Here is a 23,043-nt window from a genome sequence, read left to right on the forward strand (position 1 = left end):
TTAAATCAGAGCTGTAGGGTCAAATGAGAATGTGTGTGTGTTTACTTGAAGGTCTCTACTTCCCAGTCAAGATTGGTAAGGAGTTGTGGTAAAGACTAGCCAAAGTGCTTGGATTTAAGTCTTGGATCTGCCTCCCAGCAGATATTATGACCATGGACAAGTTACTTAAATTCTCTGTCCTGCATTTTTTTTTCTCTTTTATGAAAATGCATCTGCTACACTGGGTTGTTGTGAGGATTGAATGAGATAATAAATGTAAAGGGCTTAGGGCAATGTCTGGCATATAACACATGCTTATTAAATATTACCTACCTTACTTTGTAGGGAATAAAATTTTAAAAATTAGAACAAGTAATGTGATCAGAAAGTATTTTAGGATTAGCAAAGGAAACAATCTTTTTCAGTTAATTACAGAAATATTTTCATTGTAGAAATATTTTAAATTCATATACACAAACTAAATTATAATCTTACTATACTTCCAAGTTTTCATATGCATATTCATATACATGTGCATATGAAAATACATTGCACATACATTACATATATAATAAATATATACAAAACAGTAATGGAAATGTGCTACTCCATTTTAGATACTTTTCTCATCAGATTCTACATTTTAATGACTGAATAGGATTCTTTTCCATAAAGAATCAATACTTTGGGATTGTACATTTAGTTTGTTTACCAGTTTCATTCAAATAATGTTTGGGTAAGCATTTTTAAAGCTAAATTGTACATATTGTTTATTTCTTTAGGGTAAATTTCTGGAAGTAAATTCCTGGATCAAAAATATGCATATTTTAAAGCATTTTTCTTTCTCTATATTGGTAAAAAGTATAAAATATAACACTGATTACAGGGGAAATTATGGAAGTTTAAAAGAAAATATTCTCATGCTCCTGTCTACATGTCTTTCTTTTAATAGGTAACCAACGTCAAGTTTTTGTGTACTTTCCATTGAATTTTTTTTTTTCTGCCAATAGAAATGAGGTCAAATCCCTCTGGTACTTTGTAACTGCCTTTATTCCACTCATTTATACCTCTTAACATAGATCAAAACATAGATCTAACTTGCCCATTTATGAGCTGTGGAAGACTGATTCAACCATCTTCCTATTGAAGAACATGAATATTGCTTCAAATCATTTTGCTATTACAAATGCTGCTGCAATTAATGTTTTGAAATCTTTTGATACATATTTCCAACTTGTTCTTCAGCAATTACCATTTTTGCATTCCCACTAACATTGGAACTGAGTCTCTTTACCCACACCATAACTGAGCATTATTTTTGATCTTGTGCCAATCTAAAAGGCAAAAAATGGTATCTTGTTGTGTTGATTTGCATTTCTTTGATTACTAATTAGATTGAACTTTCTCATATGTTCATTGGTCAATTTGCATTTCTTCTTTTGTGAAATGCCTGTCTTAGGTCTTTTATGTACTTCTCCACCAAAGTGTTTCTTTTCTTGATTAAACTGACTGATTATTTAACTGACATATGTTGCAAATATTTCTGCCCAGTTGGCCTTTTGCTTGTGGCTTCTATTTATGGGTGTCTAGGGTTTTATAGGCATTAAATAACTTCTATGTTAAGTATCTCAATCTTTGTATGTCTGCCTATACTGTTGTGCTTAGAGCCTTACTAATTTATGCTTATATATAAAGTTTCCTCTAATCTAGATATATTGGTGTATATTATGAGATAGGGCTCCATTTTTTTCTTTTTAAAAGATTAACCAGTTCTAAATCACCTTTTACTCAACATTTCCAAATGAATTGAGACAACATTATTATCACATTGGTGACTCTTTAAATGTGTATATATATGTTTCTTTGTACCATTCACATATATTATCCTAAGTGTTTTTATATTATAATTTTATAAAAGAATATCCTATCTGTAAAGGCAATGTTGTAGTAATATAATGTTATAGTAATTAAATATATAGAAATGTAAAAAACAAAAATATGGAAAAAATATAAAAGTAATTAAAATAATATTAAAAATAATTATTAAAATTAAAGTTATGCCATTTGGATAGGAATTAATGAAGTGGGTGCAGATGTGATAAACAGATTCCGACTTTCGAGCAGGACCCAGTTAGTGTGTGCGTGAAGTTATACATAGTTAAGAAGTGGCTTGGTGTCATAACTTTATAAGTTAATGTAAATAAGAACATCTTAAAAAGTGGTTTGATGTAAACATTTTAGTAAATTAACATAGACAGGATTCCCTGGGAGGAACTCTCAAAAAGGTGGTTTGAGGTGATAATCCTATAGATCAGTGGTAGTCAACCTGGTCCATACCGCCCACTAGTGGGCGTTCCGGCTTTCATGGTGGGAGGTAGTGGAGCAACCAAAGTATAAATAAAAAGATAGATTTAACTATAGTAAGTTGTTTTATAAAGATTTATTCTGCCAAACAGTGAAAATCTGACATAAAGTACTTAGTAAGTAATTATTATTATATGCTTTAACTTGCTGTAACTTTGCTTTATAAATTTTATAAAGTAAAGTTACTTCCTTACTTTATAAATCACCATTACTGTGGAACCGGTGGGCAGTTAGAAAATTTTACTACTAACAGAGATACAAAAGTAGGTAGTAGGTATAAAAAGGTTGACTACCCCTGCTGTAGATTGACACCGGTTAGAAGGCGTTGACCAGAAAAGGTACTAAAGCTAGGGGCCCCCTGCTGTGGTAATTGCCCAGACTCTGATGTTGACATGGACTATCTCCATGCTGCTCTGAGCTCTGACCAAAGACAGCCAAGAGGAGCACGCTGACGGGGGCCTCCTTAAGCTGTACCCAGGCACACCAAAAGGATTTGTGAGTAATAAATTGCCTGTGTGATTATTGCAACTAATTTGTGTATCAGTCGTGTCTTTCCTTCAGTAGCAGTTAGTGTCAGCACTTATCAGTAGCATCCTCATAGCCGCCTCAAGAGTAGTCTCAAAGAGGCTGCCAGCCCTGCTGATAAGCAAGAGTGTCCCACTGCACGGGGAAGTCGAATCAGGGACACCTGATCAACGTAGAGGTTGGGCTCTACCGGGACAGGCATGTACTCCCCCTCATTACCATACTTTAAAAACATTTTCTTCATTAATGTATTTATTCTAAGAAAATTCATAATTGTTTGATTAGGTTCCTTGACTCTTACACAAAGAAAATACCAATAAGATTTTGATTGGGACTGCATTATACATAGTTATTGATAATGAGGATATTGTCATGAAAAATATGTAATCTTGGAAATTGATATGTCTCCATTTATTCGGTTCTTTGTTTTTGATTATATTTTGAATGAATCTTCCCCCTCATATTAGTCTAGGATTATTTTTCTAAATGTATCCTAGATATAACTTATTAATTCTTGTGGAATATCTTTATCCCCATTATGCCTTCTTCCTTGGTTTTACTATATTATAAACAGCTTTCTTACTGAGAATTCTTCTTAGTTCTAATAATTTTAAGTTGATTCTTTTTGGGTTTTGCAAATATGTTGTGACATTATCTACAAATAGATGTAGTTCAGCTCCCTCTCTGCCCCTCCCACCATCACTGGTCATCTGGTATTTTATTTTCTTACACATGGCATTGGTCAGAATGTCCAAAATAACTGTGACTAATAAGTGTGATCATAGGTATTCTTGCCCTATTTCCAGGAATTCTCTTAGTTTTTACTACTATTGAATAAATTTGATCTTGGCTGTTGGTTTAATATCTTTAAATTTGCAATTTAACAAGAGATTTTGAACTGGATTAGTCATTGAATTTTTTGTTGCCAAAGAAAAGCACACATGGTATAATATTCAGATGGTAATATGACTTCAAGTGTAGAATGTTTCTGTTTTCCATGTTTCTTTTTCCCAATGGTTCTTTGTCCCCTTGCCCAATTATTTTTCTTTCTCCCTTCCTTCTTTCCATATTTTCTTCTTTCCTTTCCTAGGAACCCTTATTTGTTATAAATTTGACGACACACACACACACAAATTTATGTTAGACATAAGGTCATAACTAATATTATGAGATTAACCTAGAAGAAGTTATTTGCAACATATATACATTATATATATATTATATACATATATATAATAAAAGACTAATTTCAAGACTATTTGAAGTTTTCCTACGAATTAGACAAGAAGCATCCAAATAGAAGTAGGGAAATACATGTGTAGAGGAAACTCTTTTAAGAAATACAAATGGAAAATAAATAAATGAAAGATGTTCCACTTCCTTAATTGTTAGACTAACTGATTTTTGGAAAAGTACCCACAGATATAATCAAGGATATAAATTGTTTTAAGGTAAGTAAATGATACAACTTACCAGTACACATTTAGCTCTATGAAGCAGACACTTAGCAACATCTCTTTATGGAAGGCAAGTTTCTTTATACTTCACAGGGCACCATTTACTATACAGTACATTACATACCATTGGGTGAGGATTTGCCAGAACCTTCAACAGGCCTGCTTTATTTCATTCCTGAAGGTAGAGGAGGGATGTGAGATTTCCCTGGTCCCTCCCAAGTGTTATAGAGACTCTGGTCATATGCTTACCAGCTGAGCAAGTGTAAACAATTTATTATGAGCACACCAGGTGAAAATAAAGGGTTGGGAAAAAATAGGTTAAAAATGGGTAGTGTGGAAAATAATACAATAATTAAATAATAATTCAAGAATAAACTTTGTGTTCACATACAACTATAAATCTACTTTTGCCCAACCCTGTATATAAGTGATATACCCTATATATAAGTGATGATATACTGTGAATAAGATTGGTTTCCATTCTATGAAATAAATACTGTCTACCTTTTAATTCTAGTGTATTCTTCCCTAAAATGAACCAGGGCTCCTTGAGAAATCCAGATGAGCTTGGAATAATAACTATGCTGTTAGAAGAAAGAAAGTTTATTTCCAAAGACAGCTAGAGGTTGTAACAAAGTGGGTAGCTTGAAGAAACTCTCACTGGTCAGTGTGTGACAATTTAGAGTATTAAAATGGAGAAAATAATTTAATTAATTGAAAAGTTGAGTCTGGGCCCTGGCTGGTTGGCTCAGTGGTAGAGCATCAGCCTGGCGTGTGGAAGTCCCAGGTTGGATTCTGGGTCAGAGCACAGAGAAGTGACCATCTGGTTCTCCACTCCTTCCCTACCCCCTCCTCTCTCTCTCTCTCTTTCTCTCTTTCTCTCTCTCTTTTTCTCTTTCTCTTTCCCCCTGTCCCCTGCAGCCATGAATAGAATGATTTGAGCAAAATTGGCCCCAGGCACTGAGGATGGCTCCATGGCCTGCCTCAGGCACTAAAATAAAATAGCTCAGGTTGCCGAGCAACTGAGCAGAGCATCACCCTGTTGGGGGCTTGCCGGGTGGATCCCAGTCGGTGCATGTGGGAGTCTGTCTCTCTGCTTTCCCACCTCTCACTCAATAAAAAAAAGAAAGAAAATTTGAGTCTATAAACGGTCATAACTTTATTATATGATCAAAGGGAACAAACAATCTAACATTTGCAAAAGAAGTGTTTTCAAAGAGTGGTCTAGAATCCTTTCAGGGAGTTAGTAAGGTAAAAGTTGTTTCCATATTACTCAGTACTTATGTTTTATTTTCACTCTCATTGTTTTCCAAGAATACAGTGGACTTTTCCAGAAGCTATAAGATATGTGGTGATATCATTTCCCTGATGGCTAATGGAGTATGTGCTTTGTATTCATGTGGTTTAAAGTCTAGATGTTAATGTCTAATACAATAAATAATGGTAGATATAACCTGTGTAAATGAAAGTTAATGGAGCCCTCAACCTTTAGAATATTAGTAAGCTCAGAAACCAAAGCATTTGAGAAACATTATACTAGACAACAGTAAACCTGACCAATGCAGGCTAAACCATTAGTATTTACAGAAATGGGGCAGGTGAACCAGTAAGTTCAGTAAGGCATGTGGAATATTTTGGCTTAAAATGATGAGTACTTTCACTCTCTTGATTAAATAAGGGATGATCATAATAATAATGATGATTGTTTTGTTTTCTAAAACATATAATTATTTTTTGTTGAATTGATATTTGGGAGGTATTTGGCAATAATAGAAGTGAACTATATACATCAACCTGCAGCCTGAGCCTTTTGAGAAAATGACAGGCCTGAAAAATTGACTGTTGGTTCGCCCTGTACCACCACTGTAAACATAGAGAAGGGAGCTTATTTCTTCGTTTCTTTTTTAGCAGTATGTGTGCTTTGTGAGCGATCGTTTGCAGAATGGTTGGGGCAGGCCTCAAACCATTCTCCCTGAGAATGCAGAACAGGAACTTTTTAAAGCTCCTGAAAGTCCTTGCTCCCATCTGAGATGATCATGCAGCCTGCTCAGGGCTAAGGCAGCGAGAGAGAGCCTCTGATATCCGGTGATGTTTCAGGGCCCTTGTCATTTCTGTGTTTGTTTCTGTTGATCACCTTTTCCCCCCATCACCTGTCATGCTTTTCTGCTTCTTTACATGCATAGTGATCTTTGACTTAGGGAGATATTGTGAATTTTACCCTAGAGACTTACTGGATACTTTGGTGTATACTTTGGTGTTCCTTTGAATATCCTTGAGCTTTGTCTAGAATATGGTTCAGTTACTTGCAGAGTGAAATCCTTTTGAGGCTTGCTTTTAAGCTTCGTTAGGGGGAATCAATGCAGTTTTAGTCAGCTCGCTAATGAGACAGTACTCTTCAAAGTACTCTCTCCAAGGTCCTGTGAATTTCCATGTTTTCCCACTTTGCCTGGTGAGCATTGTTCTCTTTAATTCTTCAGGTGTCCCTTCTGCTGGCCTTGCATACACTGATCCATGTCCTGCTGAAGATGGAAGGGGTCCACAGCAGATGGACAGTTCTCTCCCTGTGCAGCACTGGCCTCCCCAGGAATTTGCCCTGTGGACTCTGGTCATGTTGGCTTTCCTGGACTCTTTACTCTTCCTCAGTGCAGGAGACAACAGCTCACCCACTGGTCCCCTACTGTGGCCTAGAACCCACTTGAGGCAGTCAGTTGTGGCAATCATGCCCTGGGCCACCTCATGTCTGACATCTACAAACAAGTTTCATATATCTTGTGAGCTTTTTATGCTGTTTCAGACAGAAAGTAACATCAGTCCCAGTGATTCCACGTTGGCCAGAGCAGTTTTAGAAGTACTCTGGCAAATGTGTAAGGACATGTCTACTTGGAAAGTCAACTGGAATTGTCCTTTACTGCAATAATTATTTTGTGATCTGTGGTTAAACAATAAAACTTAACGCCACTATAAAATACAGTCTGATTGTGGTAATATTCAAGTGGAACTTGCTTTCTAGATTGGCCGGGATTCCTATTTTCTAATCAAAATAATCTTACTTTGCCTTCTTTTGCACATGTGCTACTTGACTTAGAATGTAGGTGTACTTTCTTTTAAATGTTGCCTTCAACAACCGGCCATCTACTCTGTTCTGGTAGTGAATTCTGTTCTTTCCATTACTTTACTCTGTCCACATTAGTAGCAAGGAGCTTCTTGTGTGTGATACTTATTTATTACTGTAAATGATGCTTCCTATATCGAATATCCTCAGGTTCAGAATGTCCTAGGCCTTGTGTGGCAGAGACTGTGTTTCATTTTTCTGTTTTCATTCTTGGGAAAGTAGAATCAATTTTTCTTTTCTTCCCTCCCCATCTCATATAGGGATTGACATAAAGGACAATCAGTAAAATTACAAATGAAGAAGATTTTCTGAGTTTTTACTATTATTTATGCATAGAAGATATGGACATAATGGTTTTGACTGGAAAAATTTGATTTCTTTTCAGGTGATTCCAAATATGACTTGTTATGCAAAGAAGAATTTATTGAACTCAAGGACATATTCTCTGTCAAACTGAAACGGCGTTGTTTTGTTAACCAGCAGGGAAACGGTACTTTATTGGGTATCACACTCTTCATCTGTTTGAAAAAAGAACAGAATAAATTGAAGGATTCTACACTTGATCTTATTAATTTAAGTGAAGACTACTGCAATATATGGTTTAGACAGTTCAAGAAAATTTTGGCAGGTAAGTACTCCTTATAGGAATTTTTAATGAGTCTAGTTTCTTTGATGTGGGATACTAATCTAAACATAATATTGTATTTATGAGCACAGAATTCTTATGTTGATGTAGTTTCCTTTTAATTCTAACTTGTTGACTGTTTTATTCATGATAGGACATTGAATTTTGTCACATGCTTTTTCTACATAGATTGAGATCATATGGCTTTTTTCTTCATTCTTTTAATGTGGTATATTACATTGATTAATTTTTACATGTTGAAACATCCTAGCAATGAAGGAGTAAATCCCACTTGGTTATGGTGTATAATTCTTCTAATGTGCTATTAAATTTGGTTTGCTGGTATTTTGTTTAGGATTTTTTACATCATTATTCATAAGAGAGGTATTAGTGATGAATATGTTCTCTAATTCAATAGGTTGTCTTTCTTTTTATTGATGGTTTCCTTTGCTATGGAAAAACTTTTTAGTTTGATGTAGTTCCTTTTGTTTATTTTTATTTTTGTCTTGCTTGAGGAGATTATATCAGAAGAAATATTAAACTCTCAAAGATGTCTGAGATTTTACTGCCTATGTGTTCTTCTAGGATATTTTGGTTTTAAGTTTTTCATTTAAGTCTTTACTCTATTTTGAATTTATTCTTGCATATGTTATAAGAAGGTGGTCTAGTTTCATATTTCTGCATGCATGTGTAGACAAACGTGTAAACAAAACAGGCTTGAAATCATCGAGTAGAAATGAAGAAACCTAACCAAGACAGACTGCTCCATTTTGTGTGTGTGCCCCCAAGTGGGCTCTACAGGTTCTGTAGGAGGAGTCAACTGCTACTCCTTCCCACATCCCACAAAGACAGATCAGTGTCGTCTTCACAGATGAATGGTGGATGCTCCAATGATCTCTGCCAAACATTATATTATACCTATACTTCATTTTTAAAGTTACAGTATTAGAACATTTTTTGATGTTTTTTTTTCCCCTTTCAAATTCACGTAATCCAGGTATCCATTATCATCCTGTCACCTGAGAGTCAAATATGACTGACTCACACCATAAGTGTCTTTCCCAGTCTTTCTGGGATGAGGGGTGATTGCTTACTTCTTCCTGGTCCTCTCTGTCTCTGATCTTTATGGAGTTTGGTCTATTTGCGGATTACCTACCAGTCTCACATTTATGTCTCTACTCTGTGCTATACTGCATCCAGTTTGGCAGATGGTGATTGTTCATTGTTTTCCAATTATTAAAATCTCCACCCAAGGAATTTGTGTTTGAAGCAGACTTAAGTTTGAGGCAAAGGCTTGGGAAAAGGAGGGTAAAATAAAAAATGACCCACAATTGAATATTAGACATCACTATTTTAAGTCTAAAGACCTTGCTTTTTAACTGGTGCTGTGGCAAGACCAGTAGATTAAAAATAATTTTTTGCACTTATTTATTTGAATGTTGTCTTTATTCAGCAAATGAAATTTCTTTCCTGCCAGTCTTTTATATCTTTCCCTCCTTTTTTCTTCCCCGTTAAGAAAAACATGAAGAAGACATGAAAAGCTTCAACTAGTTGGTCTTTTAGTCCAATCGGTCTAACAATTATAATTTTAGTATATTTGGATTTGAGTTACTTTCAAATATGCACAGTTATATTTTAAACTGGAGCAATATGATGTGACTTTTTGAGGAAAGAACACATTAGCAGCCCCAGAAGGAGAAGGAAGGCAACACTAACATTTTAATTTTTAAGATTAATTGACTGACCAGATTAATGTGGGTTTGTATGTATAAAAAAGGAGTCTCAGAAGGGTTTGTTTTTATTTGTAAATAAGTCCTTTTACATTTTAATTTTTTTTTTTTTTGTATTTTTCTGAAGCTGGAAACGGGGAGAGACAGACAGACTCCCGCATGCGCCCGACCGGGATCCACCCGGCACGCCCACCAGGGGCGACGCTCTGCCCACCAGGGGGCGATGCTCTGCCCCTCTGGGGCGTCGCTCTGCCCCGACCAGAGCCACTCTAGCACCTGGGGCAGAGCCAAGGAGCCATCCCCAGCGCCCGGGCCATCTTTGCTCCAATGGAGCCTTGGCTGCGGGAGGGGAAGAGAGAGACAGAGAGGAAGGAGGTGGGGGTGAAGAAGCAAATGGGCGCTTCTCCTATGTGCCCTGGCAGGAATCGAACCTGGGTCCCCCGCACGCCAGGCCGATGCTCTACCGCTGAGCCAACTGGCCAGGGCCTACATTTTAATTTTTTAAACACAATTGAGCACTACATTTCTTAAATCTTTAGTTGTAGAAAAGTCATCAAAACTTTATTCACTAATAGGCAACATAGCTTAATTCATCCAACACACATTTTGTATCAGGCACTGTGTTAAGTGCTGGGAGTACAAAAATAAAAGAGATGCAATCCTGTATAAAACACTTTTGCACTGGGAGACAGACACGGAAACTTGTATTATAAAAATGTATTAAGGGCTACAATGAAAATATGCACAAACTAGTAAGGATCATAACCAATGATCACTGATTCAGAAATTCAAATCTTTAAAAAAAATGTAATTGATTAAAGCTGATATGGAGTCAGTGATAAACCTAATGCACAGTCATTGGTGGTAAAAGTCATTAAACATATTTTTCTGCTTTTTTTATGTTTGTGATACAAAGATAAATATGCACAGCCTTTAAATATAGCATGTGTGTACACTAGATATGTTCATTTCTTTTCAGTTAGGGTGTGATCAGTCTCTGCATATTTGGGTTTCCTAGAAATGGTGAATTATACATTCTTCTGGATCCTGAACCAACCTTTCTTTTAGACACCATAAACCATACTTTAAAGCATATTCATATTTGGAATATATTACAATATCCTGGCATTTGGAGGGTAATACATAAAGTGAGGAAGAAAAGTTGCTATGATGGGAACAGATGAAACCTTGCAAGGAGGTAGTACAGAATTATATGTAAAAAAGAAAAAGCAGAGGATTAAATACAGAATCTTAAGGAATACTCTTATATTAAAGTAGGCAGAGAAGATAATAGCTCAAACTAAGTTATAGAAATAGTCAAGGAAACAGGAAAACCCTCATAGCACAGAACTATTAAATTTTCCTGTTATATTTAGGTTTTGCTAATTTACTTTTAATATTTAATGATTACCCAGAGACAATTAGCAAAGGTATTTTTAGCACATATTTGGTTTTTTCTGATAATTTTGTTTCATTTTGAACTGCTAATTCCATAAGTAGACAAGTATAAGTGAACCATATTTATTTAATACATTTTGCCCTTGTAGTGAAGCTGCTCCTATATTCACATTCAACAGCCTCACTCAGTTTTCAGCTATGAAAAATAAAGGAAATGGAAAAATTATTTAAATACTTGATTTTTATTCCAAAGAAGATTAATTTTTCCTAGTTTACTGCTAGATGTCATCTGTCTTTTGTATGATTATAATTTGGCCTTAATTGCATGCTTTCCTTGATAGCCAAAACCTGGACTTCTTGAAAACATTGTTTTTGTTTAATATGTATGTTGTCTCATCTGAGAAAATCATGGTGCAATATATTTTTGTTTTTTTTTTTTTTAAATCCAAGATATATTATCAGTTATATTTTTGTGAACCAGGGAGACTTTCTTCTTAGCAGAAGAACAGAATGATGTGAAGTTTTACTTGGATATACTGTCAGAGGATGTACTTATAAGCAAAAATAAGCTGGAAATTAACATTATAACTTTAAAATGAGTAGTTGTTTGTCTAAAGCAGGGGTCGGGAAACTTTTTGGCTGAAAGAGCCATGAACACCACATATTTTAACATGTAATTCTGTGAGAGCCATACAACGACCCATGTACGTTACACATTATCCAATAAAAATTTGGTATTGTCCAGGAGGACAGCTGTGATTGGCTCCAGCCACCCGCAACCAAAAACATGAGCAGTAGGAAATGAATGGATTGTAATACATGAGAATGTTTTATATTTTTAACATTATTTTTTTTATCAAAGATTTGTCTGCGAGCCAAATGTAGCCATCAAAAGGGCCACATCTGGCTCGCGAGCCATAGGTTCCCGACCCCTGGTCTAAAGTATGATAGCTTCATACGTTTTGTTGTGTACTATGTGAATCAGCAATATTTGTCTCCTTAGGGACAAGTTATTTTCTGCAAGAATGTTATGTCTGAAATACAAGTAGTTTCTCTTTTGAAGCATTGACAAAGTAATATGAGACTTTGTTTTATGACTATTGAGTTGGACTCCACAATCATGAGTGTCACTTCTAAATATGTTTTTACCATCAATATATATTATAATAATGTGAAACTAATTAAATATGAATTACCTCATTTGCATGTTAATACCAAATCCAATCCCATTTGAAGTACTCTATCCAAAAAAAGATCATGTGATATCTGCCTTCTATATTGGTTTCCAGCTGTGCTCTGTGGAGTGGCACCACCATGCCCCAGAATATGCCTCACTAGGGAGAATCCACACCTGCCGCTCACTCTTGAGCCAGTATACCTCCTCATAGATATGTTATATATTTAGTTGTTCTATGTAAGCTTTTGTTTAAACGAAGCTTCTATAACAACATGGCAAATTTTATCCAGTCGTGCCTGTTTTTGTTCACCTCCAGGCACACAAAGATCTTATGATTTTTTTAATTGATTGGTTTTAGACTAAGAGAGGAAGGACAATGAGGAAGAAGCATTCATTTATTATTCCACATACTTTTGCATTTATTGGTCGCTTCCTGTGTGTGCCCTTACCAGGAATCAAACCCACAATCTTGATGTTTCAGGAAGATGTTCTAACTGAGCTAACCAGACAGGGCTTCATGATGCTTTTTAGGTACACAATATATACTCCCTATGGCAATCACAGACTTTGAACTATTAGAGATTATCCATGTAATTTAATTCTTTTTAATAAAAGTTTCTTACAAACTATTAATGCTATTTATCCTTGGGATGAGAGGCACAAGGCCATCTTCCCAAGTGGTTTCCCAAGTGGTTCTCACTGGCCTCTACAGAAATTTACTTTTACATGTAATTTATTATAATTATATTTTAAAACAAGTAATTGGTGTCTTATAGGGAAAATTATATTCCTACTTCAATCATTGACAGAGTATCTTGAAAAGAGGAGTTAAGGTGGATTTCTGACACATTTCAAGTTATTTTGCTAGATAAAAGTCCTCTGACTGTATATTTTGTGTAACTACATTTCTTCACTAGAGGAAAAAATTAGATGGCTTTGTCATATTTCATGTGATTATATTCAAAGAGCTAAATGAGGACTTCTCTAATATATCCGGTAAAATGTTAAATTGTTTTTATGCTATTAAACAAAATAGTTAATATTTTTTTATTTAATGGATTACAGAGAAGTTGTTATTTTAAAAATTAAAATCTTAATAATAGCTGATATTTATTAATAATTTCCTATGGGCCACTTTGTAAGCAATTATTAAATCTCATAATACTAGCATCAAGAACTACAAATATATTCTCATAAAAAATAATACTCATGTGGTTTGTTAGATTTGAAGAATGAAAATAATGCATGACTTATAAAATAGTAGAATTAAGTAAATTATTATTATTATTCTCATTATCATATCTTTGCTTATATATGAGAAAACTAAGGCTTAAAATTGTTTAAAAATTGGTTAATCTGAGGAATGCGTAAAGAACCTAGGGACAAATCTGAATGTGTCTGAATCAGGACATGAGCCCTTAACCCATGTTCTGTTGTCTACCAGGTCAGGGACATACTCTAGTCCTTAAGTATATTGTACTTACTGTATGGTTTAGACTCTATATTGTAAAAAAAACCCAAAAAACTTCAAAAACTTTTTTTCCTTAGAAAATAGCTGTAGCATCTTGTTTGAAGATTATTCCTCTCTTGTATTTTTTTTCCAACATTGTGATTCCAAACTCTAGAGTCTTTGAGTTGTAAAGCTCATCCTCAATATTTAGGGTGAGCAGTAAGAGTTGGATGCATTTCTCTATCCTTAAAAAAAAAAATTCTCATCAGGACTGTCACCATTATTAAGATTTCCCAAATGCCCTAGAATGAATTGGGCATGCATTGTGAAAGGATTGCAGACATTTCTCTTTTTTTAGCCTCAAGGAAGTTAAAAACACATATTAACACACTGACTTGTGACTGATTTCCGGGCTTTACTTTAGCAGTGTTTTTGCAAAACCCAAATGCTTACAGCCTGCAAGAGAGATTAAAAATTGTATCAATCCTAAAATAAGAGTATAATGGATTGTCATTTAACGACTTTTTGATTGTTCACTGGAAAGAAATGAAATAAAAAGTAATAAAGCAGCATTCTCACAGTTTGCATAAGTAGGAAATACATAATATTTCATATTAAGTGACAAATTATTATTAAGCCCCATGGCATTCATTACAGTATCACTGATGGTAATGAAATTGTGTCATATTTAGATATTATATGTGACTCCAAGAAATTTATTATAATCTGATATGAATGTATTTATTGCTGTTTGAGGCAGGTAGGTGGATATTTGCAGTGACTACATACTGTAGCATTGTAATATTTTTAAATCAACCATATTTTCTCCTTATTTATCATCATTCAAGAGAGAACATCTATTTTTAGAATTTTATTCTCTGAAAAATTACCTTAAGTGGAGTATTTTGAAAAAGAATATTTTCTGTTTCTGCTAGTCATACACTTTAGTTGTTTTTCCAATGAAAATAGAGAGGAGGGCAAAGGTGAAGCCTTCTTTTTTTTCCCTTTATTATTAATTTTAGTGGGGTGACATTGATCAATCAGGTGCATAGGTTCAGAGAACACATCTCCAGGTTATTTTGACATTTGATTATGTTGCATACCCATCACCCAAAGTCAAATTGTCTTCTGTCATCTTCTATCTGGCTCTCTTTGTGCCCCTCCCCTTCCCCCACCCCTTTCCTCTCCCCCCCCCCCCCATAACCACCACACTCTGTCCATATCCCTGAGTCTCATTTTTATATCCCACCTATGTACGGAATCATATAGCTCTTAGTTTTTTCTGATTTATTTATTTCACTCAGGATAATGTTATCAAGGTCCATCCATGTTAACCACCCCTGAAAAAAACACGGCAGAAGCACATGGCTTGAAAAAAGAAGTAACAGAGAAAGAAGTATAGATTACAACCATAAAAACAAAAGATAGAAAAATAAAAGAGAAGAACCAAACAAGATACAAAACTATCAGAAAGCAATATATAAAATGGCAATAGGAAACGCTCAAGTGTCAATAATTATGCTAAATGGTAATGGATTGAACTCACCAATAAAAAGACACAGAGTAGCAGAATGGATTAAAAAAGAAAATCCAACTGTATGCTGCCTACAAGAAACACATCTAAGCTACAAGGATAAAAACAAATTCAAAGTGAAAGGTTGGAAAACAATACTTGAAGCAAATAACATCCAAAGAAAAGCAGGTGTAGCAATACTCATATCTAACAATGCTGACTACAAGACAGCAAAGGTAATCAGAGACCAAAACGGTCATTTCATAATGATAAAGGGGACATTGAATCAAGAAGACATAACACTTCTTAATATATATGCACCAAACCAAGGAGCACCAAAATATATAAGACAGCTACTGACTGACCTAAAAACAAAAACTGACAACAATACAATCATACTTGGAGACCTCAATACACTGCTGATGGCTCTAGATCATTCATCCAAACAGAATCAATAAAGAAATATTGGCCTTAAACGAAACACTAGGTGAAGGCTTCTTGTGTCAGGCTCCTGGGCTCCCTGTAGGCTGTGCTCCTCTGAGCCAGGCTGTGTTTCCTCATACCGCAGGGCCTTCCCACTTGCTAAGCGGCACAGGGAGGAACCTCCCTCTATTTAGAGTGCTCCTCTTGTTTGCCCGGTGAAGTCCAGTTTGCAGTTCAGGGCCCAGTGTAACCAGCAACTCCTCTGCAAAGCTGAACCACATAGCAAAATCAGGCTCTTCCTCTTTAGGTTTGGTAGTACTTTTCATACCTCTTAGAACACATGATCACTTACATTCTAGGCGTTGGCTTAATGGATGATACATTATTAGACTGTAAATTCATTTGGGCACAGAGACTTTTTAAGTATGTGGAATACTTTTTTTTTAAAGTGAATATGCCATTTAACATTCAAACTTCATTAAGACATGTGCAGTATGGCAATTTTACTGGAGGTTTAACCCTACCTAGGATATGATTGCTTGCTGGGGCTTAGAAACAGGGCCAAGTTTACACTCAGCACTAATTAAATACTTTATTGAATAAATATGATACCAAACAAAATGCATTCAAAGTATGTAAATAGGGTTACACCTATAGTAAGTACTCCTCAAATGTTTTTTCATTATTATTTTATTTTTGTCACTTGCCGTATATATATTTTTATTTCTATTACTGCCTAACTCAGCAAATGTTGGAGGAATGAACTGAATATATTGCTCGTTTGGTATTAGGCATTGTCCTACCTACTTTTGACATAACACCACTCTAAACTTTATCACACACTTTGATGGTGATAAGACTTTTTAATCGCTGTAGACAGCTAAGGAAACAGAACTCTGAGGCATTGATTGACTTGTCCTAGGTCATGTAGTTATAAAGTGGTAGAATAACATTCAAATCCATCTTTTCTAACTCAAAAATCCACCTGTTTTTCATTACACTACACTACTTCCCAACAGAAAGTTTTAAAAAGGCAGAGTATGAACAGAAAGTTTCTTGAAAGGCAGAGTATGACTGTATTATGTACTTAGAACTAAATATATTATTGTCAAATATATATATATGTATTTAAAGTCTGTGGCAGTCCTGGTGTAATGCCAGTGACCAAAGCCAGGCAGGTTCTTAACGTTGGATTCAGGCCGACGGTAGAGAAACTGCATAGACAGAAAGCATTGGGCCATCCCCATTTAATAGATTCTCCCAATGGCAGACAAGCAAACAAACAGGGGAAAACCTCTTCTTCTGGCAGCACCGAACAAACAGCAGAATAGTCCCTCGCAGTGGCGGGCAGGCAATCCGCAATCCACCCTGAGGGCAAGCAGCCATATCCTTACCTAGCATATACATGCATGGTGTTGCCATATGCTTATGATTCAAAAATATCATTTAATATTTGGCTTTTCATTAAAACAGAAAGCTCTCCTCATGTCAGTGTTATGCAGTTGCTAATATTTATCTGTAAACTGGTAGTATATCTGTATGTAATCATTTAAATTGATCTGGCAATTTTAGATCTGTCAGACCTAGGAGATGAGATAAGAATGAACCTGGTTTTCTTTTTTTTATTTTGCACAACTAGATATTCTCGGCTTATCTTTTACCTTCTCTACCCCAGCTCTGGAATGAGCCTTTTTCCTAAGGAGTTGTGGTTCCTGTTGGTGGAGAAGAGTATTAGGAAAGCAGAATTTGAGTGCTAATTTTTGGGATACTCCTGTTTCTCTCCTTTCCATATTTTTATCTCCCTTCCTCCAGAGTAAGAACTCTGACTTCCAACAACTGCGTATTTTCTCAGTCATATGATATACATAAAATAGTTTCAGAACAGCTGAACCATACCTCTATCAAAAATAAACCGATTAATAACCCATGTAAGGATTAGCTTGATTTATGTCTTTCTATACCTTTCCCTTTATTAATAGATATATATTCAGATTAAAAGGTTTTGTTTTTACATAGAGAATTTTCAATTTGCTTCATTTAATTAAGTATAGCATGTACAACCATCCTTATACGTGAATATGTAGCAGTTCTAATTTGCTCTTTTCATTTTTTTTTATTTAAATGGAATAAAAATTTTATATAAGTGAAATACATACTTTTCAAAAAAAATAAACCTACTAAAATTTGTTCAAGATTTGTTGGTGGTGGTTCTTTTTTTTTTTTTTTTTGTGCCCAGAGTAAAGGTATATATTTTAAGTACTGTGGTAAAAAATTATACGAATTAGTTTTTTCCCCTTTATAACAGTTATGTTATTTCCCTGAAATAAAGTTGGCTTTGTTTGTGTTTGTATTCAGTTTTCGTGTCTTTTTCCTCCATCATCTTCATTGATTTAATGATATTTTAGGGTGTGTAGGGCATAAACATGTTTCCAAAAGAAAATAATTTTTTCTGGTGTCCTTTCCACCTCAGCACCCTATAGGTAACCAATTATATTGGTTTCTGGTTTATTTGACCTATATATATATTTCTTTTTGCAAAATTACCAGATACGTGCATTTAAATTTTTTATTTTTTACATAAAATGTAACATGTAATATAAACTCTTCTGTCCTTTGCTTTTTCCACCGAACTACATATACTGAAACTCATTCCGTAGCACTTCACAGTGAGCTGCATTATTTATTTTATTTTACAACTGGATAAGTATCCATTGAGTGGTCTATGCATTATTTTATTTAATACATTTTAATGTCTGAGCATTTTGATTGCTTCTAGTATCTGCCATCCCAAATTATGCTGTAATAATTTTGTACATATTGTCTCTCGGGGCTAACTTTATAGAATTAGTCTCTGGGTTAAAGTGTAAGTACATGTGAGTGCGCATGTAGTTTAGTTAGAGATTGGCAGACAGCCTCTTGTAGGCTTTGGGCCATTTTTCATGTTCACCAGCCATATATGAAAGTGTTGTTTTCTAACAGCCTCATTAACAGTTGTACTTTCATTTAGAAGTCTTCTAGTATGATAAGTGAGAAATGGTATGTCAATATAGTTTAATTTGCAAAAATTATGAGTAGTGTTGAACATCTTTTCATTTGTCTAAGGGCATTTTGCCCATTTTTCTATAATACTTTTGGCTTTTTTCCACCCTCTCAATGTTTAAAAATTCTTTAGGATATTAGCCCTGTCCTGTGATGTGTTGTAAATATTTTTCTCCAGATATGCAATTTGTCTCCTGATTTTGCCTATTGTGATTTTGCCATTCAGAGTTTTTTTTAAAATTTTATTTATTTAATTAAATATATTGGGGTAATACTGGTTAATAAAATTTATTTTAAAATTTTTACGGGAGTTACATTTGCCACTCTCGTTCTTGATCACATTTGGTATTTGAGTATAGTACAAAGCCTTTTTTTTTTTTTTAAACAGGAAAGATATTAAGACTTTGAAGTGTTTTTTTGTTGTTGTTGTTTTTTTAAGACTTTATTCAATTTTCAGAGAGGAGAGAGAGAGAGAAAGAGAGAGAAAGAGAGAGAGAGAGAGGGAGAGAGAGAGAGAAGGGGGAGGAGCAGGAAGCATCAACTCCCATATGTGCCTTGACCAGGCAAGCCCAGAGTTTCAAACCGGTGACCTCAGTGTTCCAGGTCAACGCTTTATCCCACTGCGCCACCACAGGTCAGGCTACAAAGCCTTTTTTTTTTTTTTTTTTTTTTACAGCCAAGTTATAGAGAATATCATTCATGTTTTCTTTTAGGCCAGGGGTCCCCAAACTACGGCCTGCTGGCCGCATGCGGCCCCCTGAGGCCATTTATCTGGCCCCCGCCGCACTTCCGGAAGGGGCATCTCTTTTATTGGTGGTCAGTGAGAGGACATAGTTCCCATTGAAATACTGGTCAGTTTGTTGATTTAAATTTACTTGTTCTTTATTTTTTAAATATTGTATTTGTTCCCGTTTTGTTTTTTTACTTTAAAATAAGATATATGCAGTGTGTATAGGGATTTGTTCATAGTTTTTTTTATAGTCCTGCCCTCCAATGGTCTGAGGGACAGTGAACTGGCCCCCTGTTTAAAAAGTTTGAGGACCCCTGTTTTAGGCCTTATATAGTTTACTTTTAGATGTCTAATCCACTTGAGGTTATTTTGTGTGTGGTATAAACTATGGACTTTATCTTTTTTCATATAGATATCTAGTTGTCCCAACACCATTTCCTACAAAGTCTTTGTCCTAGTCTTTTGAGATGCCACCTTACCATATACTAATTTTCCAAATGTGTTGGGTCTCTTTCTGCAGTTTTTATTTTATTCCATTGGTTTATTTATTCACATGCCAGTATTTTATTTAAAGATGCTTTGTAGTATGTTTTAAAATCTGGTTAGAACTAGTTTCAGAAATTTGTGTGTGTGTGTGTGTGTGCGCGCGCGCGCATGTGTATCTTCCTTATCTATTTTTTCAGGTTAATTTTTAGATATATACTTTAGTATCAACTTGTCCATATCTAAAAAAAAATAAAGATATTTTTATTTCAAAGAATATTGCATTTATAAATAAACTTAGGGAGAATTGACATCTTGGACCAGAACTCATATGACAAACCTTTCAGGCAGCTGTTTCCAAATGGAAAATGGAAATCCCATAGCCATATTATTGTGATGGAGACTATCCCTCAGAATTTTTTCTCAGCTTTCCTATACAGAATGTTTGGGATTTTCGAAACACAGTATTATTACCATGTATAATGCAGGGTTCATTTTTATAAATATCGGGCTCCTGAACCTTTTCTTAGGCTCATCTGTATACTTCCTGGTAAAATTCATGTTTGCAAAAACCCTCCCAAGTCAGTTGAACTAGAAACCCCCTCACCCTCCATATGTGATCACCCTCAGTATCTGATCAGGTCCTTCATCCTCCACTATCCCCTGGAGATATCTGATCACCCTGGCATGTGAGGTGATTTTATCCAGAATACCCGGCTATAAATTCCAAGTTGCCCCTTTTTTATTGTGAAATGAACCCGGCTTGGTATGGAGATCTCTTTCTTCCTATTGTAATAGTTGTGAATAAAACCTGTGTTTACCATTTTAACTACTGTTTAGCTCAGATTTTTCTTTGACAACATACATTGCCACCCATAAACTTTTTCAAAAATCTTCATTTTTATGGTGGAACATATGTTCTTGGAATACTAAAAACTGTAATTTGTAAAAATTTCATTTTGAGACCCTAAAAATAACCAAAAACTCTTAAAACTTATATATGATCCAGAAAGGATACTGAAAAAGTTTTCTGATAAAAATCGTTGAATTAAAAAGTTTTCAAAAAATTATTCTTAAATATTTTATATTTAATTTGTAGATTGTGAAGGATTTAATGTACAATTATTTTATTAAATTGGATTTTTATGAAGTTAATTTTATTTAAATGCTAATCAATTATCTTAGCTAATTCTGTTGCCTACTTCTAAGAAGAACAGGAAAAATAAAAAAAAATTCTAAAGCTAGTAACACGTGTTTCTTTCTAGTCTGAATTTTTAATTGGGGAAAGCAGTATAGTGAAATAGATATACTCTATAGAATCATCTAAAATAAATCAGAATTCTTATCTGATTTTAAAAATCTGGTAAAAATAAGTGGATGATATCTTTAGTTAGATTTTTTATTTTTTCTCTTTATTCTTCTTTCTGGTTGTTTATTTTTGTTCTATCTACAATATCTTGACTCCTTTATTATTTAAATGCTGAAGTATTGAGGTGAGTGTTACCAACAGCAGGAGATTTTTTTTCTATTAATTGCTGTTCAGTCTGTTTCAGCCGTTAAGTAAGATATGTCACATTGGTGTGCTGCCTGTGAATTTAGAAGTTAATTGGCTTGTTTGTTACTTTAAGTAAAACATATAGCATTGAGTTATTTTTGTCTGTACACGTAAAGAGGCACATCAATAAGCTTTTGCTATAATGTAGTGAAATTAATGTATATTATATAAAATCACCTAATATAAAATATCTCCAACTATGAGCTCTGCTGGGAAGTTGCCAAATCTTCTGTGTGAAAGGCTACGGTTTTACCATCACTGTTACACATTAACTGGGTATAGTTTAATATTAATAGCTCTTGAAAATTATAGCAAAACTGATATCTTTACTTCCTGTGTTTTGGTTTGTTCTTTGCAACAGTTTGGTTGCTTTTCTATATAAAATGGTTGTGAGTATACACAAGACTATGACAGTGTTCAGGGCTCTTAACTTTGATGAACACTGTGCCATATCCATCCATCCATCATGCTGCACTCAAATTAGCACAGATGTGAGTCTGGGAGTGGCGTCCCCACAGCTCTCAGGAGCCTTTGTTTGGAGAACACCCTGATTAACCCCCACCCTTCATGGTTCATTGACTCACTGATAGATCAAGTTTAAACTAGTACATATTAGCACATTTGTTACTAACAGATGAACAGTTGGCCATTCTGTTTTACATTGCTGGTGCATTGCAAACTGGCGTGCTAAAAGGTCTATACTCTAGAGTATGAATGGAGAGATTGCCAAAGGACTGAAAACCAAGTCAGTTGAATATTAATGTTGAATCATACCTATATTTTAACCTTTGATTACCTATTTGGGAGATGTTTGTACTATTGTAAAAATAGGAATAAATGATAATTGTCACTTGGAGGTTCATTTTTTCTCATTCAGAAAATTACTGTTTTTCTGCACCTTTCTTATTAAACATTTGTCATCATTGGATGAGAGATAAGGAAGGCCATGATTGCCTGATGCTTTGTGCCATCATATTCTAAAAATATTTTTCATAACGTTCTTTGTAGCCAAGCGATTTTATATAAATCCTTGCACTGTACTCTATTTCCATAGTACATGAAAATATTTATTAGGCAAGAGGGCTAGACTGCAATGTTTATTTTCTCGTGAACAAAACTGAACTTTTGATTAATACATTAAATTGCTTAAATCTCGAAGAACTTTCTCCTCTTTCTTAGCTTCCTAAGCTAGTTTTCAAAGTCTCCAAGTGTTTTTCTATTGTTACAGTTCTTTTCAGGGAAGATAGGTTTCCCTAGTCATTTGACAGTCTCAGCTGGTGAATGTTGTCTCAGCATCATCTTCACTTACCTGAGCTATCCTTGGCTATTGATTTCTGTGCATTTTCCTTTCTCTTGTGAGTGATGAGGCCCCAAGTGCCCCGATGCTGCTGAGGCCCAGCACTGAGTCCAAGCCTACGTTCTGACAAGTGAGGCTACTTTTCAAAACCAGTCAGTGCCATAGAGACTCAAGACAGTTTCTTCC

The 23,043-nt window shown here is 34.9% G+C and overlaps 1 protein-coding gene across 1 annotated transcript in view; it reads left to right on the forward strand.

The window, feature by feature from the left end:
- Window positions 1–23,043, forward strand: part of CERKL (ceramide kinase like) — a 137,263-nt gene that overhangs the window by 53,385 nt on the left and 60,835 nt on the right. The window contains exon 2 of the mRNA XM_066233689.1: window positions 7,823–8,065. Coding sequence (XP_066089786.1) covers window positions 7,823–8,065 — 243 coding nt within the window. The remainder of the gene's footprint in view (window positions 1–7,822; window positions 8,066–23,043) is intronic.

The sequence above is a fragment of the Saccopteryx bilineata genome, chromosome 5 (assembly GCF_036850765.1).
Source record: "Saccopteryx bilineata isolate mSacBil1 chromosome 5, mSacBil1_pri_phased_curated, whole genome shotgun sequence".
Classification (NCBI taxonomy): Eukaryota; Metazoa; Chordata; class Mammalia; order Chiroptera; family Emballonuridae; genus Saccopteryx; species Saccopteryx bilineata.